This window comes from Lampetra planeri, chromosome 1, assembly GCF_965212315.1.
Source record: "Lampetra planeri chromosome 1, kcLamPlan1.2.h2, whole genome shotgun sequence".
NCBI classification, from domain to species: domain Eukaryota; kingdom Metazoa; phylum Chordata; class Hyperoartia; order Petromyzontiformes; family Petromyzontidae; genus Lampetra; species Lampetra planeri.
The window spans coordinates 15,908,643-15,931,519 of NC_136107.1; the positions used below are offsets into that span (position 1 = coordinate 15,908,643).

General features: G+C 45.7%; 1 protein-coding gene across 2 annotated transcripts in view; it reads right to left on the reverse strand.

Moving 5' to 3' along the window:
• The window catches only part of LOC144718963 (adenylate cyclase type 1-like), a 44,811-nt gene extending 27,907 nt beyond the window's left edge, over positions 1-16,904 (reverse strand). The window contains exons 1-2 of one of the 2 annotated variants that reach the window (XM_078594620.1): positions 16,050-16,904; positions 8,287-8,436 (exon numbers count right to left, since the gene is read on the reverse strand). In XM_078594620.1, the coding sequence (XP_078450746.1) occupies positions 8,287-8,436; positions 16,050-16,652 (753 nt within the window). In that variant the 5' untranslated portion in view covers positions 16,653-16,904. Of the gene's footprint in view, positions 1-8,286; positions 9,557-16,049 lie in introns of those variants that run through there. The other variant, XM_078594610.1, reaches the window with a different exon arrangement.
• Positions 16,905-22,877: the final 5,973 nt, after the last annotated feature.

The window sequence follows — 22,877 nt, forward strand, 5'->3', positions numbered from 1 at the left end:
TGGCAAGGATTATTCAACATCGCCTTGCCAGGCACGCTGAGGAGAGGCTTGTGGAGCCCCCAATGTGGTTTCAGGAAAGGGTGGTCCTGCACAAATGCCATATATTGTCTGTCTGCTACAACAGAGGTGTAGGGAATTCCAATGGGACCTACATCTCTGCTTTATTCACCTGGTCAAAGCCTATTATACCATCAGTAGGCCTGACCTCTGGGTTGTTCTTCGTGCCTTTGGTGTCCCTGACTCTCTACTCACATTCTTGGTTCTTTCGGTAAAGTCACGTAGAACGTCCTGCTTGCGTTGTGGCCGAAACGTCGTGAGAATTGTATTTTATTATGTTTTATTTTTATTATTTTATTATTTCCTTTCTACGTGACTTTACCAAAAGAACCAAGAATATGAATCCCTGCAGTCACGAAAGCTTTAAATCGAAATCTCTACTCACAATCATTAAGGACCTTCATGATGGTGGGCAGGCCCAGGTAAAACTACATGGCTAGGAGTCGATGCCATTCTCTGTTCACCTTGGGGTGCGACAGGGATGTCCTCTGGCTCCCACATTATTTAACATCTCTTTCGACCACGTAGTTCGTGAAGCTTTCAATGGCTATACCAGAGGAATTTCCATCTGGTACAGATACAATAGGATGATTGATGCCGGGTGTGGTCAAGGGATGACTACCTATTTGTCAACCATGTTATGTATGCGGATTATCTGGTGATTGCTACTCACTCACAGGAGGAGTTGGAGGTGCTGCTGCTGAACCTGGAGCGTGCCACTAAGAAGTGGGGCCTTATCATCAGTCCCACCAAAAGCTAAGCACCTGCGTGGATATTTTGTGCCATCAAACACTCCACCCCCACAATTCCCAATTGGTAATGGGGCAGTTGTGGAGAGAGCAGAGAATTTTCCCTACCTGGGCAGTGTGCCTACCATCCATTCTGGGTTCAACCAGGCTGGATCGTGAGCTCACAAATACTTGAAAGATCTGGACAAAGTCCCATCGGTGAGCTCCTCTGGTAGGCAAGGCTGCGTTGGCTGAGTCATGTAGCTCGCATGCCCAGCAACCACATGCCTAAACAGTTTTTGTTCGGCCGGACAGAGGGGGCTAAATGGGTGCGGCACGGGCTACATAAGATATGGAGTGATGTGGTACAAGAGGATGTGGACCTGAGTAGACTTGCTGATGACTGGTACCAGCGATGTCAAGATCGGCCTCTGTGGAGGAGGCTCGTGAATGACGCTACTCGGCAGTCGGAGGCAGTCGTCCTCTAGCGATGATCACAACTAGTAGCTAAAACACTGCAAGCTGGCACAGTAGGGGGCACAGGTGGTGTATCGGCCAGTCATCTCAGTCAGTCAACCCATGGCACCTGGATCTGTCCCGTGACCTCCTGCCAGTGGGCGTTCGACACTTCACGTGGCCTTAATGTGCGCATCGCCTGGCACCAGCACCGTGGTGACGTCACTGCCACTTCATGGCGAATGGCGGTTGTTGTATATTAAGATATATTACCTTGTCTATTATAATATACGTATTATTAGTTTATCATATCAAAATTAGTTTACCCTTGTATAAAAAAAATAGTCGCCATAAATACGGTATGGGGGGGGGAAATATATTAATAGAGTAGACATGAGGCGATAGCCAGTCAGGGACGCTCATGCTTGGGCGCCATCTGGCGACTCAATGTCGCTGTGCAACATAATAAACTTGGGTCTTAATGCTAAAGTTCATACATCTCGAGTACGTTATGGCGAGGTACCACAGTTCGTGAAAACGGGATTAGGTATCAATAAGTTTAGTATGTTGTAGCGAACGTGCATCTGAGCATTACTAAACTGTGATTCTATGCCACGTCTATGCTCACACGGCTAGCGAATTAACTCCTACGTGCCACACGAAGTGAGGAGGTCCTTATCCAGTAGTGGATTTAAAAAACAGCTGTATGTGCACTACATTTACTAAATACAGTACAGCATCGTCCTACAGCAGTCTGTGGATCACTGCTGTCCGCAAGGCCGTGGTCCTTATCCAGTAGTGGATTTTACAAAACAGCTGTATGTGCACTACATTGACTAAATACAGTACAGCATCGTCCTACAGCAGTCTGTGGATCACTGCTGTCCGCAAGGCCGTGGGAACTGGTAGGCATAACTCTTTTAGATACAATATTTTTCACAAACCCCCAGATATGTTTTACCGTCATTGTAAAACTATTTTCATGGGTCAATAACATCAATTTATTAGTTTTTATGGATTTGCATTTACATATCACAGCATTTTTAGTGTAGTTTTCACTTCTAAAAAGAAATTATTAGTGCATGATGGTAAACACAATATTTATGACGGTTCCATTCTATTCTTGAGTATTGCAATATGTTCAAGAGGTAAATGCCAATGTCCGAGGTATGTTCGCCACAAAAGGGCTTCAGGAGTTTTGCTATTCCTCCCTTGAAGGAGCGCAGCCTACAGTAGTTAACTATATGGTCCATAGTTTGGGTTGCATGGCCACAATCACACCACTGTGGCTTCTTTTAATTGGCCATTTGTAAAGGAGATGTGCGGGTTGACAGTGGTCCACGGGTTCATAAATATTGGGACCCGCTAGTCCACATTACATGCAGGGACGGATTAAGGCATGGGCTTTAGGGGCTGCAGCCCAGGGGCCTCCGCCAGCTGGAGGTCCTCCAGAGATTAAGTGAAAAGTGATTTCATTTGTGAAGACTGAATTTTATTTGTTCTTAGCCTTGTACAAATAAAAACAATTCTTTAACTTTGTTTTCCTTTTGAAAATATTTTTGGGGGTCTCACAGTACCTGTAGTCCAGGGGCCTACAAAATCTTAAACCGGCCCTGATTACATGCCTAAGATGGTCTGCATGGCGCCTATTACAATACAGTTTAGATTAATATGGCATCAAAATGCCACCACGTCTCAAGACCCTGTAACAGGCAAATAAATCCACAGACACACGTGGTCCCACAGACATAAAAAAACAGAGACCCACAGACAGGTCAAAGAGAGCAAACTGACCCACGAATAAACCTATTCACAATAATAGCACTGTGGATGTTTGTGACCACATGCAGGTAAGTAAAATGAACCAACGATAAATATGTTGGTTTTATTGCCTTGAAGTGGGAGAGAGACATGCGTGAGTCACAAATAGCCCACACATGTGCCGTGTATATATGTATGTGTGTGCATTTAACATTCACACGCACTATGAAGAGATAATTGGGTATATTCCATAGCTTATCACTGCAATGATTTACATGTTGGTGATACCAAAGCTTTCATACTGGAGAACTGAAAATGTTTTGTCTAATTACTCAGGACAATACGAAAAGGATGAATACATGATTTATATTCACAAGTTGTTGCGTGTTTTATTTCCTAGAGTTTAGAGGCCAGAACTATACTATACATCGCAGCCTGTTGCTATGGGGGAATAGTAGTTTAATGCTGATTTCCAATAGTAGATTTATGGAGTGTACAATTCTTGACTTAAAGCTTTCGTGACTGCAGGAATTCACATTCTTTGGGTCTTTTGGTAAAGCCACCTGAAGACGATTGCTTGTGTTGCGATTGAAACGTCGTGATTTTTATTTTTGTTATTTTTTCTATCTACGTGGCTTTACCGAAAGACCCAAAGAATATGAATCATAGAATGTACGTCTATTGATTTTGGTACCATTTTTCTTTGAAGAAATTATCATTTGTATATGTTTATCGAATGGCTTGGACAAAACAATATATACTGTGTTATATTATGCTTATTTTTTTCATAGAAAATGTATTTGACCTAACAGTGTGAGCTGTGTAACAAAAATGTCCTCTGGTAAACATACATTATATTCGTTTTGTACATTATCCAGTGTGTCTTGTACATAAAATACAATAAACTACTATAATACAAAAATACAGTAATGAACATTATCAATGGCCTAGTTTGCAAAATACCAAAATCACTCAAACTGAAAAAAACATTTCCTATCTATTGAACATATTTGTCATGAACAGCTCATCATTACATTTACATACTGTAGGAACAGTGAGTGCTTGGCCTGTAATAGAGACTAACTTGACAATAACTGAATTGCTAATCAGAAAAAAAGTGTAGGCTGTAATATGAGAAATCACACACACAAATAAAGAATGTCTATAAATTTGGTGGACTTGTGTAGAAAGATAAAAATGGTCAGCCATGCACAATCTACTGCTGGATGAAGGCTTCCCCAAATTGTCATCTCTCACAGTCACATTATGCAATGACCCATCTAACTCCTGCACACGAGCTGATGTCAACGCTATCTCTGCAGTGGCCATCCTTCTTGAGCACGTTCCCTCCTCCGGCTGCCACTCAGTCATTAGTCTCAACCATCGGCCATCATCCATTCTTGCGAGGTGCCTGCCCATGCCCACTTACTTTTCTTAACAGTCAACACTACGTCTCCAATTTCCATTTGTTCTCTGATCAGTGTTATACTGTCTCTGTTTTTCAGTGTACATTCCAAACATGCAACCTCCAAGCCTCTTTGTGCACTTTACTTGTGTTGCGTCCAAAACGTCGTGATTATTTTTTTACCTACGTGACTTTACCGAAAGAACCAAAGAGTATAGATTCCTGCAGTCACGAAAGCTTCAAATCAATAATTTACAAAATTTGTTCCATTTCATTCGTTGTCCATTTTTTTGCAATCCACAATACATAAGAGGTACTCATCTTGATTTGAAGCTTTCGTGACTGCAGGAATCCATACTCTTTGGTTCTTTCGGTAAAGTCATGTAGGTAGAAAAAATAATATATTACGACGTTTCGATTGCAACGCAAGCAATCGTCATCAGGCAGAAGAAAGAGGAAGAAAGCTGCTGATGCAGGCTGCTTTTAAAGGTTAGAGATGGGCGTAGCCCCAGAGTCATAAACGAAGTGGGGGGGGGGGGGGCTAGTGATGTTTAAGTGAGAAATTTGCATGTAAATGTACTGTGTAAATGTGATTAGCAGGTAAATGTAAGCTCGCATCACGCCGTCACATCGAGGACTGTATGTAAATATAGAAATTTGCATGTAAATGTACTGTGTAAGTGTTATTAGAATGTCAATGTAAGCTCGCAGTGTGCCTTCACATCGAGGACTGCATGTAAACGTAAGATCGGCTTTCAGTGCGCCGTCACATCGAGGACTGCATGTAAATGCAAGATCGGAGAAATTTGCATGCAAATGTACTGTGTAAATGTGATTAGCACGTCAATGTAAGCTCGCAGCGTGCCATCACATCGAGGACACCATGTAAATGTAAGATCGGAAAAAGCTCGGATAGAACCACAGCCACATCGGAGCAAGCAAACGACGGTGGCTGTATTAGTGAATGTAACTCAGAGAGTCGCAAATAACTGCTGACATAGGCAGGTAGGAAGGGAACATCACCGCTAGTTATGACCTAAACTGGTAAATAACGTCTTTCCAATGATTGCTCAGTTTGTACCCATCTTCGCGGTTGAAATTGTGTCCGTGTTTATATATCTGGATGGTTTCATGAACGAATCTTTGATGATAGCCCGAAGGTTTGCAGAGTACCTTGGTATCGGAAAAAACAATGTCGTGTGAGCCCACCGCGTTCAAGCAGTGATCAGCCACGTCAGAGGTCAGCCGTGTTTCAAAACTGCCTTGTGTTCACAAACACGGTCCGATACATGTCATTTCGTTTTCCCAATGTAACTGCTACCGCAGACACAACTTAGTTTGTAGACAACAGGGTGTTGCATGTCAGGAATCACATCTATGTCAGCAGTTATTTGCAACTCTGAGTTACATTCACTAACACAGCCACCGTCGTTTGCTTGCTCCGATGTGGCTGTGGTTCTTTCCGAGCTTTTTCCGATCTTACATTTACATGCAGTCCTCGATGTGACGGCGCGCTGCGAGCCGATCTTATGTTTACATGCAGTCCTCTATGTAAAGGCGCACTGCGAGCTTACATTGACATTCTAATCACATTTACACCAGTGGCGGCTCCTGCAAAATCTCTCAGGGGGGGGCAAATGTTTGGATGATTGATAAGGATAAGGTCCACCCATGCAATGGATAAATTAACAGCTTAAGCATGTAAAGGCAACTTCACTACTTTAATATTAATGAAAAATAAAGTGACTCTTACAATACATCTCCTTGTTTGTTTCTATACTCACTATTATTACACTGCTTACATCACATTACTCGCTTAATACACTGCTTACTTATACTGAAATTTTGCTCTTCTCTCTTTCAAAGTAGCAAAGTGATCAATTACTCTCTCATTGAAAGCAGGCATGTTCCTGACTAGTTCCCTCTCCATGGAAAGCATAGCCAGTGTATTCAGACGTTCCTGTCCCATTACATTTCTCAGGAATGTCTTGATTCTCTTTAAGGTTGAGAAACACCTTTCAGCTTCAGCAGTTGTCGTGGGAGTGGTTATGAGGATGTTCAACAGAGCAACAGTCTCTGAAAAAGTATCCTGGAGGTTGTACTTCAGCAAAACCTGGTACAGCGCCAGTGCACCACAGCAGCCCTTGAATTCTGGACTCTCATAAATGAGAGACAGTTCAGTCTTCAGCTTCGCCTTATTTAACATAGTGTATGCCCTGACAGTGATGTTCAGAGCCTCAACAGGGAATGTATGGCCATGCTGTTGAAACATCTCTCCTTGTAGCAGCGTGGCACTTACAAGGTGGTCGGTAAAGGAGAACCTTTCTTTGGTGTGGACCAAGATTGTGTCGCAGACCTGACAAAATAAATACATTTATTTTAGTTATAAAATAAATTATTTATTATAATATAAATATGGAGATACAAGGTTTCCATCCCGACAGCAACAATGTATCAGGCAGAATCCATATTTTATATCTCCATATTTTTTAAAAAATTTATGCTATTGGTCACCCTTTACATCTGTCAATGTGTTTTACAAATATTTAACAAATGAAAAGCATTAAAAGAGCTTTGAAATTATTTTGTGGAAAAAACAGGTTTTCTTTCGTTTCCTGAAAAGTAACAGTTTGGGACATACAAGGTTTCCATCCGACAGCGATGTTTGTTCCCACCAATCGCTGCACAAGTTAAGGATACGTATGATGACGTAAGCACGTTAGTGCGAGCCCTCCAGGAACCCATAGAGAATGCATTGTAGTGCCTGCAGTTCGAAAAAAAACATCTTTGAATGTAAGTCTATGGGAACACTCTGGGCGATTCTCAGCCAGAGTGAAATCGCCCAAAAAGAGGCAGTACTCCACAGAACGTGACATGACGCTGATTGGACTATATCCAGAGGCACAGTGACGGCTAGCGTAACTCTGTGGTTGAATGAGATTGTGAATGTGATTGAAAAAGTCCCTTTCACACTTTGGTGGTGCGACGCCCAATCGCCCTAATGAAGAAACCGCCCCTGATTTACACAATACATTTACATGCATATTTCTACATTTATATGCAGTCCTCGATGTGATGGCACGCTGCGAGTTTACATTGACTTGCCAATCACATTTACACAGTACATTTACATGCAAATTTCTCACTTTAACATCACTAGCCCCCCCCACTTCGTTTATGACTGGGGCTACGCCCATCTCTAACCCTTAAAAGCAGCCTGCATCAGCAGCTTCCCTCCTCTTTCTTCCACCTGACGACGATTGCATAAGAGGTATTATGCAGTGATTGAAAAACGTTATTCCTTGGGCATATATATATAAAAATCACTTTTTTATCAAGTTCCACTCCACCCTGCATTTAACTCATCTCTAATCAAAATGGTCGAGTGGATCTACTTGAAATGCTCCACCATCCTGCCCCAATCGACCAAATGCCAATCTTGCCACATAGTTTACCTGGATTTACAGCCAATGTCGTACGGTTATGCCAATGGCAAAATAATATAACCTAAAATAAATTAGCCCTTTTTTTAGACGGAAAAAACTACATTCCTAACAAACAGTTTCAGGTAGACAAAACAAAAATGTTGGTACCAGAGACAATAGTAACCGTATAAACCCATAACATTCTCTTAATTCTTTTTAAAAAAATAATTGAACTTGACCAAAAGTACTACATATTGTGGGCCACTTATTTAGCACTCACCAACATATGACTGTAAAGTAGAAGGCTAGACACGTCACGTGATGGCTGTGATGCACAGCAGCCATTTATCTTTCAAGTCATCTGTTAATGGCCCAACATGAAGAAATTAGACAAGATAAACAGACCCAATGAATTGCAGCGATTGATCTGTCTGCGTCCGCTTGAACTCCTGACCTGCTTCTCGTTCTCGTCCTCCAGTCGAAGGCGATCCTCGATGCAGTTGCGTGCCTGCAGGAAGGCTTTGCGCTGGGCGCGCTCGGTGAGCACGCGAATGAAGGCGCCCGAGAGGTTCACGCTCACAAAGAGAGACACATTTGCCAGCAACTGCAGGGAAAAGATATTGAACATCACGTCCCATTGCATCGCAGGCCAAGCACACACGTGCACAACCGTGGAAGGCCACATTAAATGCCCCCTTGCGTCCCCTCTGAGCGCAATCTATTGCCATTGGCACTGAGAAGGACCGAACCGTCTTACAGATTAAGGAGATATCAGTATGTAGTACATGCTGTCCCTGGGAGCGAGGTCAGTGTGGAAACATGTTGCCTTCGGGCTACTGCAAAGGCCTCCAAAGGGTTAATATGTGCCCAGCAAACTCAGCGAGGTGAGAATATCGATTATGTTATACCAAAGAACATTACACTTAGCTGTCTCTAGGTACACATTGATGTAAAACATTTGAATTTCATTTGCAATAATAAGAACCCCTTGCACACTCTTTGCTCTTTTAGTGATAGTGATGACTGAAAGTACAACAATGTTAATTTTTTTCTGATGGGCACATGACAAATGGAAAGCACTTGCACGGAAGTACCTTTAACCACACAAGTACTCTCAATAGATATACAAGCAAAAAGTGAAAGTGACAAATATGTTAGCATGCATGCAATTATTTTCAATGTTACTGAATTCCACCATGCAGCGTATTGTGAGCCTGTATTCTGATGCAGTACAACTAAATGGGTCATATTAAAAAGCTGCACAGCTTCTATGACACTATAACACCACACTGGCAAGGTACCTGTTGTGATGCTATCATTAAATACCAATATCACAATGCAGAGCCATTATATCCTTCACACAATGAAACAACTTTAATTTTAAAAAATATATGTTTAAACCAAAAAGTTATTTGATCAATTGTTTACTCAAGATATGTATATAAATAATGAGACATTGAGATTTATTGTCATTGCTGTACCTTAAAAATATATATCTAAGAGGTATGCTCTATAATGCTGTTGACTGAGATTGCCGAATACTATGACAATTTTGGCATTCTCACAATGGTAAACGTTAAAGAAAACACACCACGGTATACAGTAATAATGATATTGTTAAACCAATGTATCCTGTTGTATTAAGCATATGAATTTATTCTAGTTTTAACAAAAGCTAGTATAATATAATAAAGAAAAAAAAACACTGCACGAGCCAGCTATTAAATGTTTGAAAATGGTAATTTAACAAAAACCTTATACAAGTAGACATAATCAATATAAATGGTAGCAGGTGTAGTCAATCGTTTTTCTGGATAATAAACAATGATACTGCAGTGCTGGCTATAAATACCACAGACCACGTATGCAACTATAAGCAATATATCATTTCAGAAATACCTGGCATTGTAACGGATTTGTGTATTTAAGCTTGGGAATTCCAGCGATGGCCAATCATTTTATTTCACTTACTATATGGCGACATATATTGCAGGCTATTTGGCTTCCCCAATTGGAGAATAGCGATAGTGGTTTTGAGGGTAAGCGAAAAAAATAATGTTGAGGACCGTATCAATATTGAATAGCACCGTCCAAATGGCGACCCACAATAATTGCTTATTTTTCCGATTCAAAGCAATTAAAATCTGTACATGACGAGAAAAACCATCACACCCGCTGCTCCTTGTTCAGTATTGCTCTCTCAAGTCAAGTGAAATAATCTCTGTGCTCCAATAAGGGTTGGGTGGTTGCCCCTATCCCAGGGGTCGGCAACCAAAATAACAAGAAGAGCCATTTCTTTCCAATTCGGTACAAAATTCAGTATTTCAAGAGCCGCAATGCATCTATGTACGTACATATCGTCAAGAAGCAGCCCGTAAAGAGCCGCATGCGGCTCCGGAGCCGTAGGTTGCCGACCCCTGCCCTATCCATTGGTGACCCTACATCTGTGGTGAGAATTATCCATTCCTACAGGGGGAGGGGGGCAGTTTCTCTGTAGGATGATCAATGTTTTACTTATTTGATCAATCCCAGAGGGTGAAGGGCTGTCACCTACCAACAGGAATTTTAAATTACAACCTCCTGATTATCATTCAGACTCTGCCACAGGGTCACCTGGCTGCGTATAATATATCAAAACAGTATATTCATATACAGTATATTCATACATTGTACTCTACTGTACTGTATTAGTGAAACATAATATTTCTTACATCGCAGTACTGTATTGTAAGAAGGCCTTCATCCAGTAGATATTTAACCATGGCTGATGGTGATGATAAATACACTCTAATGTTTGACACGTTTTGTTTTACTAGACCAGCATCACGTGCAAGTGGGGGTCAAGGTGGGCTTTAGCTGTTTCCCTTTTAAAATAACGAGAATAAAATAACAAAAATGTTTGTGCTCAAGCTCTTCGGAGCAATGTTTTAGTTCCTAAGTGGGGACAAACAATTGTTGAGAGTCCTTGACTCGTTTTCACACTTAAGGGGAGAAACTGGGTTGGGCAAAATCGGAGCTGAAACTCCAGGGTTTTGGAAGTATTCTTTGACAAAATTAGATCAATCACATTGTGCACCTCAAACATCTGCAGCACTCTCAGCAGTCATTTTCCACAGTCCCCAATTTGCAGCTACGGGTACCCCGCTCCACCCCCCAGTTTCTGTGCAATAAAATACCAATGTGTTTTTCTTGTTTGAAATTAATGAATAAAAATGCACTTATGTATGCTATTACTGCAGCGACACGTAATAAAGGTGTCGTGTACCGCATATCTTAGAGATAGCAGGAGAATATTATTTCAATAAATGCTACTGCTTGGAGAAGCCGTCCAGCAGTGGTTTGACATTGAATGATGATATGTCCACGTTCAGATACGCGTGGATATAGTACACAGTATTTTTTTAAGGCTCAGCGCCCCGTTCTGAATTCTTAGTAAAATAAAATGGTGTTACAATATTTTGAATGTCGTGACCCCACTGAGCGTTTAGTGTGTTCGTCTTTTAGACTCCATAGGACATATGCATGATTCTAAATTTTGAATCCTTGAAGTAATAAACATCAAAAACTATTTAAAACTTTACTGCAGCCTTCCAGAAATACATAGTCAACACTGAAAAGCGTAATTTCATTCAACCGGACTGAACTTGGTGAATGGGTATGTTGTACAATGGGCCACTGCGGAGCACACATGCAGCGCTTGGTCTGTTTTCTGTCAGAACCGTGACCAATGGCGTACATCTTTCATAATCACCGGCCATAATGAATCAACTGCTGGATGAAGACCGACCCAAGCCGTCGACTTCTCATGATCCGACGATGTACTCATATTAATCAACCCAGCACCTGCACACGAGCTGCTTTAATCGCTCCATCTCCCTCGGCAGACGTCCTCTCTGACACGTTCCATTCCTTGGCGACCACGCAGTAATTATTCATGACCAATGGATAATAACCTTGCCCAAGCGCACTTACTTCTCTTAACAGTTCTGATGAAGTAATTAACCTGCGTATGTTCCCTCATCCGTGCCGTTTTTGATGTCTGTCTCTCAAAGCAATTCCGAGAATGGTAAATCTAGGAATAACACGATATTTTAGGAGCGCCACCTATGGACGCAACTAAACACTACGGTACTTTGCTGCAAATGTATTTAAACATCACCAACCTTCCATACAAGGGCGTCGCGTGCTAATTGCTCAAGTATCTACAATTGCTACAGGTGTCAGCTGCAGCTGTGTAAAATGGTGACCAACACCAACCAACAACGAAAGTGGTGGGTCAACCCTGAGCACGGGTCTCCCGTCAAAGCACTTCTAAGATGGCACCGGACACTTTAATTAAAGTAATGAGCCGAGACGTGACTGTCGAGTAATTTGTACAAGATAATGCAAAGATGGCTGTGTGTTAAACACATGAGGTCCCAATTGTGCAATCAACCACGGCGAGGTCTCCCCCCCACCCCCATACCCGCAGTGCAGGACCTGACCTGTCTTCTCGCGTTTCAGACAAATACGTACAGTGCATGTGCACTATGAGTTATATTCCAGGGTTACGGCTAACATGAGTGGCAAGTGACATCAAAACTGGTGCTGGATACTCCCATCCCAACCTTTACCAAAGGGGCCGTCCATAAATGACGTCACGCACCTAGGGGGGGAGGTCAGACATTTGTGATGATGTGTGACGAGGGGGGGGTTGAGAAATGTGACGTCACATCAAAATGCGCAACTTTAAATAAATATAGACATGTATTACTTAATTAAGTATACTTTTTAATAAATGTTTTCTCCTACAACATCAGAGTGCAGGGCCACATTAAATACGCACTGCAATGACAATAGTTTAAAGCGATTTGAAGCATGTTTTATTTTTTTGGGTAGGGGGGCAGAGCTTTGTGACGTCATATTTGAGGGGGGGGGGTCTGACTTTTTGTGACGCCGTGTGACGATGGGGGGGGGGGTCAAAAATCGTCCAAAATCGCGTCACGTCATTTATGGACGGCCCCAAACCACACTGACCAGAGTGGTGAAGTATGGTAAAGGACACAAAATAAACCCTATGACCAACACGGCGTGGGAAGACCTCATTCATTTTTGAATTGAGAATGGCTGGTTCTTATTTTATTTCCTATGTTGTAACTACCTGTGTTGTACATAGGGGTTTATATACTTGCTATTTTGGGTTCTTTACAACGGATTCCATGGGTGCTAATTCAAATGTTATAACGTGCGTTATGCCCATGGTTTATAAGTGTTCAGGGTATCCCGCTGTTTTCACAACTAATTGTTTTCCCAAATACTGTAACAACTTACAACTGGATGTCTACAATATTACGCTTGTGTACAAAAAATATCCCACAACCCCAAAGTTTTCATCAAGATTAAGACCGTACCGAAGTATTGCCGTAATAACTAATCGTTTGTCGTGTTTTGAAAAAATTGTCACCGACCTTTTGCTTATGGCTGCCGTCTATTTACAATCTCTTTGATCACTTTTTTACGAGCAGGCATTTAAGACCATTTTGTACTTTTTGCGCAAATGCGTAATACAAACTGGGAAGTGTTGTTTCCCCCAATGTGTTTACACTGATTCCATTCACACACACACTAACCCCAGAGCAAGCGCCTCTTCGGCTTTGCTATCTAAGGCAACTCGTAAAGTTCATGCGACCAATATTTCTATTTACGGACACCCTCGTAGCACGTCACTGACCTACATGTCTCACTCACCTCATTACATTGCGTCACTTTGTGTGCATGGAATGGGCCAGGCTTGGCAAGTAGAACACTGAATTAAATCTGCTAAAAGCACTCCAGAGTGTATTGTGAGCTTTAATACCGTTAGAGCTGGGCCGGAAAAAAAACTAATGAACAAATATCGTGCTGTAAATAATTTTTTTTTTAAATATATATTATGCATGGTTATGGCTTTCGTGCTAAACGTGCCCATCATTCGTTATCCTCTCAAATGACGGAGCTCATGTCTAATCATGCGCGGTGGTCTTATTGCGATTCTAAACTTCCGACTCGGTGGTAGTACTGTGGAGGTGGTGATGAACCGCATCAGATCAAAACATCACATGGACACTGCGGATGCCGTACGCGCAAATGAAGACTTAAGCGCACTCCAACGGTGCTAGCGTGGTGAATAGCTCCATACCGTGGAGGAACATCTGATTGAAAAAATGTCCACTGTACCATTACTCATTCCCCGGAAGGGTGACTAAAATTCACTGTACATCTCCACCCAGAAACGTCTGACCTGATATCAACATAACTTCACCCTGTAAACATGTTGCGTATCCTCCATTCTGACATCATCACGGTCACCGCAGACAAATGATAACTTAGTCGCGGGCTGCTGTGCGTTCACCAACCACACTCACGTCTGTCTTAAACACAATCGTACAACGGGGCATTACCGGTTGCGTGCGCTTAGCTTACATGGCCGTCGTTTTGCACAGTCCCGTAGTATGGTCACAACTGACACAATGCGGTTATCGTCTGTTCGTATAAGTTGACGGCTTATCTTTAACACGTCGCGTCTCAATGAAATGCATTTTGTTTAATGGACTCCCAGTGCAAATTGTTGAGTTATGGCTCCAGCATGGGGATTTCAGAATACAGGTTCATCTATTTTATGCAGTCATCACATCTCAGCTATGTACTCTCTAGATTTCCATTTCTAATGGTTGCATGATAACGGTACTATATAGTAAACGCACGACGTATAAAAAGTCTCGACAGGAAACGTGTTGGATCCATTAATGTTGTCGCATGTTTGGGAATATTTAATTGTACAATTGCTCCACAGGCCGCGAATCAAACAACGAAAATACCGGTAGCTATTATTTATATCCAGTGCTAGAGCATGACTCATTCTCGATAACATCGAGCATGTAACATCTAAGTTGAAAGTGTGATTGGAAAACGCATGACGTCGGGTGGGAAGTGCATATAGGGCATTCTGTACGAAACTCAGCGGCGGGAGTCGAGGCCCTTTGTTAAATGTTCAGTGGATCTGTCTTCCATAGCGATATGCATGTCCTGTCCTTCGTAGCGATACGCTTGTTGATATTCCACCGCATAAGATTGAATGCCTTTCCTTCCGACACGTGGTCCATTTGTTTACATCAAGCGGCAGGGACAATTCACGTCGCGTGATGCGGCCGGCTTCGCGTGACTGACACCTTGCACATCAATTAGTTGGCTCGATCACCATCATTGTCATCATCATAATCGGCCACTAACTATCCACTGCTAGATGAAGGTCTCCCCAAGGCGTAACCATCTCCGAATGTTTGCCAGTGATGGAGACAATATGCTTTACTTAAATTAATACCGACATGAGTAAGGGTTTATTTAATATTTATTGTAAAAACTAAACCTTTTTCCGCGAAAACGAGATGTTGGTTCGAAGTGGTGTGCATCAAAGAAGTGGCTGGCGTGCATGATAAAGGTGACGGAGATTATAGTTATGAGATAGATTCGTGGAGTAAGTATACAACATGATGTGAGAAACAAAGAAGTGATAGGACCAGTGAAGGTAGTAGGATTTATAGAGGACACGTTGAGTGAGAATAGGCTGAGATGCTTCGGGCACGTGGCCAGACAGTCGGAATACGGCGTCGGAAATAAAATTTCAGAACATAAAAGTCGAGGGAAAGATAAAGAGGAGACCGAAGAAGACATGGTGAAAACTTGTGAATGAGGACATGAGAGTATGCGGTAGTACTGTGGAGGTGGTGATGAGGGCATGAGAGTATGCGGTAGTACTGTGGACGTGCTGATGAGGGCATGAGAGTATGCGGTAGTACGGTGGATGTGGTGATGAGGGCATGAGAACATGCGGTAATACTGTGGTGGTGATGAATGGAAGACTGTGGAGAGTGAGGACTCGGACAGCAGACACTTTGGAGAGGGACACACGCTGGGAGGAAGATGGAACGCAATCGTAATGGTTGAATTTCCAATAAACTATGTATATATTTCTAAAAAACACATGAAATCAACAAGGCACATATGCACTGAATACGAATAGCCTCATTACAAAGGACCCCCCCCCCCCCCCGCTCGGGAAACCTAATTATTTCCTAATCACCCCACAGTCACGTATAGTATATGATTAAATGAGTGTTGGCTTAAACGAGGGTGTGGGGGGAAACCTCAATGGGAAGTGTCAGACAGAAGGAACGAGGGGGGTCTTGAGGGGGGGCTCACCGTCCTCCACAAGCCGTTCGGTAACGGCGGCGCCGACGTGGCCGTGACGATGAAGTGGGATATGGAGACCATGAGCCCGAAGAGCAGAGCGAGTAAAGTCCGCACAGGCAGCAGAGCGTACACCACGAATGTGACGAGCATGAGCTGCCACATGCCGTGAGACGGCGGCTGCCCCGACATTCCCAGCGTGAAGGGGAACGGGCAGCAGAGGAACGAGAAGGTGAAGCTGAAGAGCAGCGTCAGGTTGACGATCTGCTGCAGCTGAGTCACCTGCAGGTACTTGACGTTCGTGACGATGAAGAGCGACGTGAAGATGACGCAGTGGATGGGATTGGAGCCCTTCGCCACCGTGATAGTGGGCGACGAGGTGAGCTCCACCACGGCGATGGTGGCCGTGGTGACGATGAGCACGGCGAGCGCCTTTAGCGTACCAGTCTGCTCCAGCTTGAGGTTGTAGCTCAGGAAGAGGCCCTCGAGCTCTCGGCAGCTGAACTCCTCCTCGCAGCCCAGCGCCTCGGCGCGCCGTCCGGGAATGCAAGGACATCTCTTTCGCCTGGACTTCACCTTCTGGAACGGCGAGTCATCCATGGCAGTGCCATCCATGCACAGGCTGGCGGGGTCGCTGGGGGGGGTAGAGCTTGCTGCTGGCGCTGTTGCTGCTGCTTGATGGTTAGGTTGACTTGGGTGTCGAGTGTCGAGGGGTGGATGGGGGAGGAGCGGCAAATGGGAAGTCTGGTTCGGCGGGTAGGTATGTTTGGGTAGGTTTGGGTGGCCACGTTTGGTATGTGGGTGGATGGATAGGTGGATGTGTGGGATGTAGGGGTGGCGGGTCTCGGTTGATTGGGGGGTAGGAAGGTGGGGAGATCTGTGGGGAGTGGGGGGGGGGCTCCTTCTATCCGCGGGTCATGCGCGCACCCCGGATCACGGATGCGCGCAGAGCCCCGCAGCTCCCCGCCGCTTCTCTGCTCGCCGGTGCCGCCGCTCGCTCGCTCTCCACCGGCGGCCGACCCACCGTTTTCGCCAAGAACACCCAAACATTTGCTATAAATACGGACCGAGCGTGTACGGATTGGGGCTGGGCGCTGGCGTCAAGTGCCGACATATGTCATAATAATAATCTAAAGCGAGTGCCCGTTACAGAATATAGTAAGCCTCTCTATATAAATAAATAAAAACGCGCGCGGACGGGCGATCGCAGCCACTGCGCGATGTGTGCCTCTCTCTATAAATACTCGGCTACATCCTTTACCTGCATTCTACCGCACAGCGTACCCGTACACTACTACACACGTCCCTATAGCATCCCGTACCGCGCACAGAAGCACGGGCTGCTCCTGCAGATGTACTAAAAATTGACGGCTGCTGTTGCGAGAGAAGCCCCAGCGGCGAGCGACGGCAGCGGTAGTGGCGGTGGCGACGTCTGTGCGCGGGCGTGGGATGGGACATGCGCAGCAGCGCGGCCAGGGATAATGAGTATAATCTGCGAGGCAACCGCTGCATCCCCGGATTTATCCGAGCTGCTGACAGCGCTCACGCACACCCACCAGCAGCAGCATCAGTACGCCGCCGGTTTGCGGATTCAAGCCACCAGGGGGGTGGGGGGAGAAGGCTCCACTGTGACAGGTTTGCATGGCGAGAGGGAACGTGGGTGAGAGGAGAAGCGAGGTTGTGGTGGTGGTGATGATGTAGTGGGGGGGGGGGTTCGACGGGAAGGACGTTGTGATGACGGGTCTCCTCTCCTACACCAGCAGTCGCAGCCTCATCATCATCAGCAGCAACCGTATAATTCCGTGAAGCGCACACTGTTGGCTTCTACTCGGGAATCAAAATGGGTGTCATGCCCCACTGCGTGACTAACGCACCTCAGCACTTTGTTTTAAGCGCCTACTGCTTGAAATGTGTACACCATGTGAGGTAGGGTACGAAAGTCCGTAAATGGACGCGGTGTTGCGGTATCCCACATTCTTCTATAACGTGCAAGTCGCATGCTAATAATATTCGTCATCAGCCAACATTAAGCCACTGCTGGATGAAGGCATCCCCAAGCCGTCACCAACTCCCACAGTCCTGCAATGTAAGAAACCACCGTGCACCTAAAATGTGTCAGCTACCATTGTCACTGTTTTTTGACCTTCGGCCATTGACGTGTCCTGCCCAAGCCCACTTAAAAAATGTGCTTGAGTTACGTCTTTGATCTCCTAATCCACGTGTTTCTCTTTCTATAATAATAACCTAAAATGGCAGATTTAAGTCATTGTGTTACCCAATTATAATATCTAATTTCTGATCGTGGGATGGACCTGAAGGAGCAAGAAATTATCGTAGAAATTACTGTATTGAATTTCAGCTAAACGCTTGCAGTCAGGCGAATCTATCAAGAAGAGGGCAAGTCAATGCTTGCAATGGTAGTGTTGTAATTACGGACGAATAAACCTCTTTATGAGGCACACTCTTTTTATTTAAAGCTTCCGTGACTGCAGGGATTCATATTCTTGGTTCTTTCAGTAAAATCACGTAGAAGGGAAATAATGAAATGATATAAAAATAAAACAATAAAAATCCTCACGACGTTTCGACTGCAACACCAGCAATCATCATCAGGTGTGAAATCCACACTTTTTTCAAATTTTCTTGCTGTGGATTTCACACCTGATGATGACTGCTTGTGTTGCAGTCGAAACGTCGTGAGAACTTTTATTGTTTTATTTTTATATCATTTTAATATTTCCCTTCTACGTGACTTTATCGAAAGAACCAAGAAAATGAGGCACACTCTGTTTATTGTCTTTCTTCCGACACGGTCCCTATCACACATAAGGTGTATACGGTCCCCTTACCCGATGCCGAGGGAGGTATGCCTCCGGACTTGGCGGGACCTACTCACGGGTTACTCACTAACCTAACGTCCTCCGGCTGGGACCTAGGGGAGGCTAACTGACCCAACCACTGGGTCTGTGGGTCCCGACCACTGGTTATACTGAGCCTCAGCCCTTAGAATGGCTGCAAGGCTTGGTTCTAGGGTTCTGTCTATCCAGGACCTATTCTCCCCTGACCACTGGCTACACTGAGCCTCAGCCCTTAGAAGGGCTGCAAGGCTTGGTTCCAGGGTCCTATCTATCTTCAGCCCGGGCTTCGGTCTTCGTGTGGAGAGAACTAACTCGAGCTCTCAGCGCTCTGGCTTTTATACAGGTTCGCGGCTGGCTCCGTCCCAGCCACGCCCTTCTTAGAATCTTCTGATTGGTCCTTCCTGAACCTTCTGATTGGTCCTTCTCAAACCGTCGTTCTAATCCACTTTCACCTTCTCTGACCCCGGGAATTTCCCCTAGCAGGAATTAGTGTTTTGATCCGCTCTCACCTCTGTTTGACCCCGGGCATTTCCCCCAGGGAGGTAACACTGCTGCACCCCGTTGACACTCAGTGGTACTGCAGGTTACTGAATGGTGAGTGGCGATCACCTCTACATCACCCCCCCCCCCCCGCCTTTTGAAAGCCCCAGCCGTCCCGGCTGTAATAATGGGAAAAAAACATAGTAACATGCAAGCCAAGTGTGTGTGCCTCGTGAACGTAACAACCTAACATAAATACCCCCCTTACAAACACAACATATGTACATGGTAAGTCGAAAAATATCCGAGCAACGCGCGCGACGCGACAGCAGCAGCCAACGGGCTATGCAAGAAACGATTTAGGAACGGGACCGTGTCGTGAAAAGTAAGGTGGCTATCATGAGAACCGACGGGATTTAGCGCGCGTGTGTTTTGCGGGGCCGTCGTAGGGGACGGGTGGCTTCTTCGACGGCACAGGTGGAACCGAAGAATCAACCAGAGTGTCAGGTGAGTCAGGAAGCATCTCCGTGGAGACCCCTGACGACTCGGTGGCCTGCACGGCCCCATTACTCCCACGTCATCTGCAGGAGGAAGGACACATCTGCGCTGAGGGTTAGGCACCAACGGGGCATCACCTGGCTCGTTGTACGCGTCGCACGCTCGTTCCCCGTGATGTGTGTGTGACATAGGAACGAGCGGCGCGACGAAGGGCTTCAACCAAGAAGGGTGGACGAACCAGCAACGCCGTCCCCAACGAATTTTAATGCATTGTGGTTGCACAACCTCGACCACCTCGACCGGACCCCGCCATGGTTTGAGAAGTTTTGCCGACGTAGACACCGGCACCTGGGGACAATGAAGCCACGCTCTGTCCCCCGGCGTGCACCTGGGGACAATGAAGCCACGCTCTGTCCCCCGGCGTCCACTCATGTGGCCCAAATAGCGCACAGATTCACGCAGAAGGTGATATTTCTGCGGCTTGAATTTCAAATTAGCGGCACGCATTATCAAGAAAACAGCACGCAGATGCTCAAGGTATTCATTGAACGTGCAGCTAAAGACGATGACGTCAAGGTAAATGAGACATGAGTCCCACTGGAGCCCAGCGAGGACCAGCTCCATGAGCCTCTGGAACGAAAAGGCCCTGTGGTGTCCGAAAAGCAGTCTTTGGTTTGGACGCTTCGTGGAGGGGAAGTTGCCAAAACTCCGACCGAAGGTCCAGGGTGGAAAAATAACACGCCCCTGCGTCTAATGACTCGTCCATACATGGAAGAGGGATGTCCGAGGGGCATGCAGCCTCGAATTTGCCCACTGGCGGGAGGCTGAATTTTCAATGGCAGCCTCGCACGCCTCCGCCAGCATACGGAGGTTGAAGCGTCGGTGGTCGGTGAGTTTAGATTTCTGCGGCGGCTGTTCTATATTCAACTGAACGTCGTTGGGGGAAATGGCATCTCTGCCGTACATTATAAAGAAGGGGGAAAAACCCGTCGCCGCGTGTGGCGCCATGCAGTATGCGGCGAGGACCCCCGGCACCTGTAAGTCAACCTGGTGGCATAGCATAGAAGTGAGGGTTCTATGTAGGCGCTCTACCATACCATCGGTTTGAGGGTGGTAGGCCGAAGTGCGCACCTTCTTTGTGCCCAACAGGCGGCACACATCGTTTAACAGGGCACCTGAGAAATTTCTTCCCTGGTCGGTCAACAGCCGTTCTGGAGCGCCCTTGTCCAGGACGTAGCCCTGAACAAAGGCATACACGACGGCTGCTGCCGACTGGTTGGGGAGGGCCCAGGCCATGGGCCAACGCATAAAATACTCCACCCCAACCAGAAGGTACTTGTTACCACGCGGCGTAGTAGGAAAAGGTCCCAAAATATCAAGAGCCACTAGCTCGTTTACTCGGGATACTGAAATGGGCTGCAGAGGTGGGCATGCGGGTTTCACCGGCGGCTTCCACCGTGCACATTGGGTGCAACCCAGCAGAATATTGGCCAGAAAAATTGCAACCGCAACAACCCAATGGTTTTGTGAATGCCCAGGTGCAACATCCGTTTGTGTGCTGCCCACACAGCCTTACCCCTCAAGGCCGAGGACACCACGATTTTGTATTGGCATGAATCAGCATCTCAGTGCATGAGTAAACCATGCCGTACAATGAATGAATTGAACTTTCCCGGACGTGGAGCCGCATTATTTGCGCGATGGTGCAGAGCCAACAATGATGCGTCGTCTATCTGGTGCTACTGACGCCATTCAGCCAATGTTAGCCCCAACAAGTCATCGCTGGCCGTTGGACTTGAATGGTCGGCCATCAGAGCCGATTCGGAGGGAAGCGCGGTGGCCACTGTCGCGAAAGGCACGGCCAGATCAGTCAGTGACGGCTTGCAATGGCCAGACCCCAAGAAACATGCGCATTTTTGCAGCGGCGGGAGGCGAGACAATGCATCGGCATTAGTGTGTTGCGTACCCTTGCGGTAAGTAACAGTGAAATTCTAGTCTTGGAGGACTTCGAACCACCGAGAAAGCTGTCCGGACGGTTGATCAACGCGCAGAGCGTACTGCAACGCCGAATGGTCAACGGTAAAATGCTGACCATACAGATACGGTCTGTATTGCTGAATAAAGAATACAATGGCCAGCAGCTCGCGTCGGTTTACACAATAGCGTTGCTCGGCAGGAGACAACACCCTGCTACTGTAGGTAACGACCCTTTCAATGCCATCAACAGTCTGGGACAGCACCCCGCCAATTCCAGTGTTGCTAGCATCGGTGTCTAGTATAAACGGTACGGAGAAATCGGGATAGGCCAGGGGCGGTGCCTTCATGAGTGTGTCACGCAGGGAATCAAACGCGGCCTGATCGGCGTCTCCCCAATGAAACTTCACTCCTTTTGACGTGAGGGCATGAAGTGGCTTGGCGATCGTTGTGAAGCCCGCAACAAAACGTCGGTAATACGACGCAAAACCAATTAAACAGCGGACATCCCCTGCAGAGGTAGGGGTAGGCCATTGGCTGACGCACTTGTTTTTTTCAGGGTCAGTAGAGATTCCCGAGCGGCTGACTATGTGGCCCAAATAGCGCACAGATTCACGCAGAAGGTGATATTTCTGCGGCTTGAATTTCAAATTAGCGGCACGCATTATCAAGAAAACAGCACGCAGATGCTCAAGGTATTCATTGAACGTGCAGCTAAAGACGATGACGTCAAGGTAAATGAGACATGAGTCCCACTGGAGCCCAGCGAGGACCAGCTCCATGAGCCTCTGGAACGAAAAGGCCCTGTGGTGTCCGAAAAGCAGTCTTTGGTTTGGACGCTTCGTGGAGGGGAAGTTGCCAAAACTCCGACCGAAGGTCCAGGGTGGAAAAATAACACGCCCCTGCGTCTAATGACTCGTCCATACATGGAAGAGGGTAGGCGTCAGCTACCGAGATTTTATTCAGGCGCCGAAAATCAACACAAAAACGAAGACTGCCATCGTGCTTTTTGACCAGAACTATTGGAGCA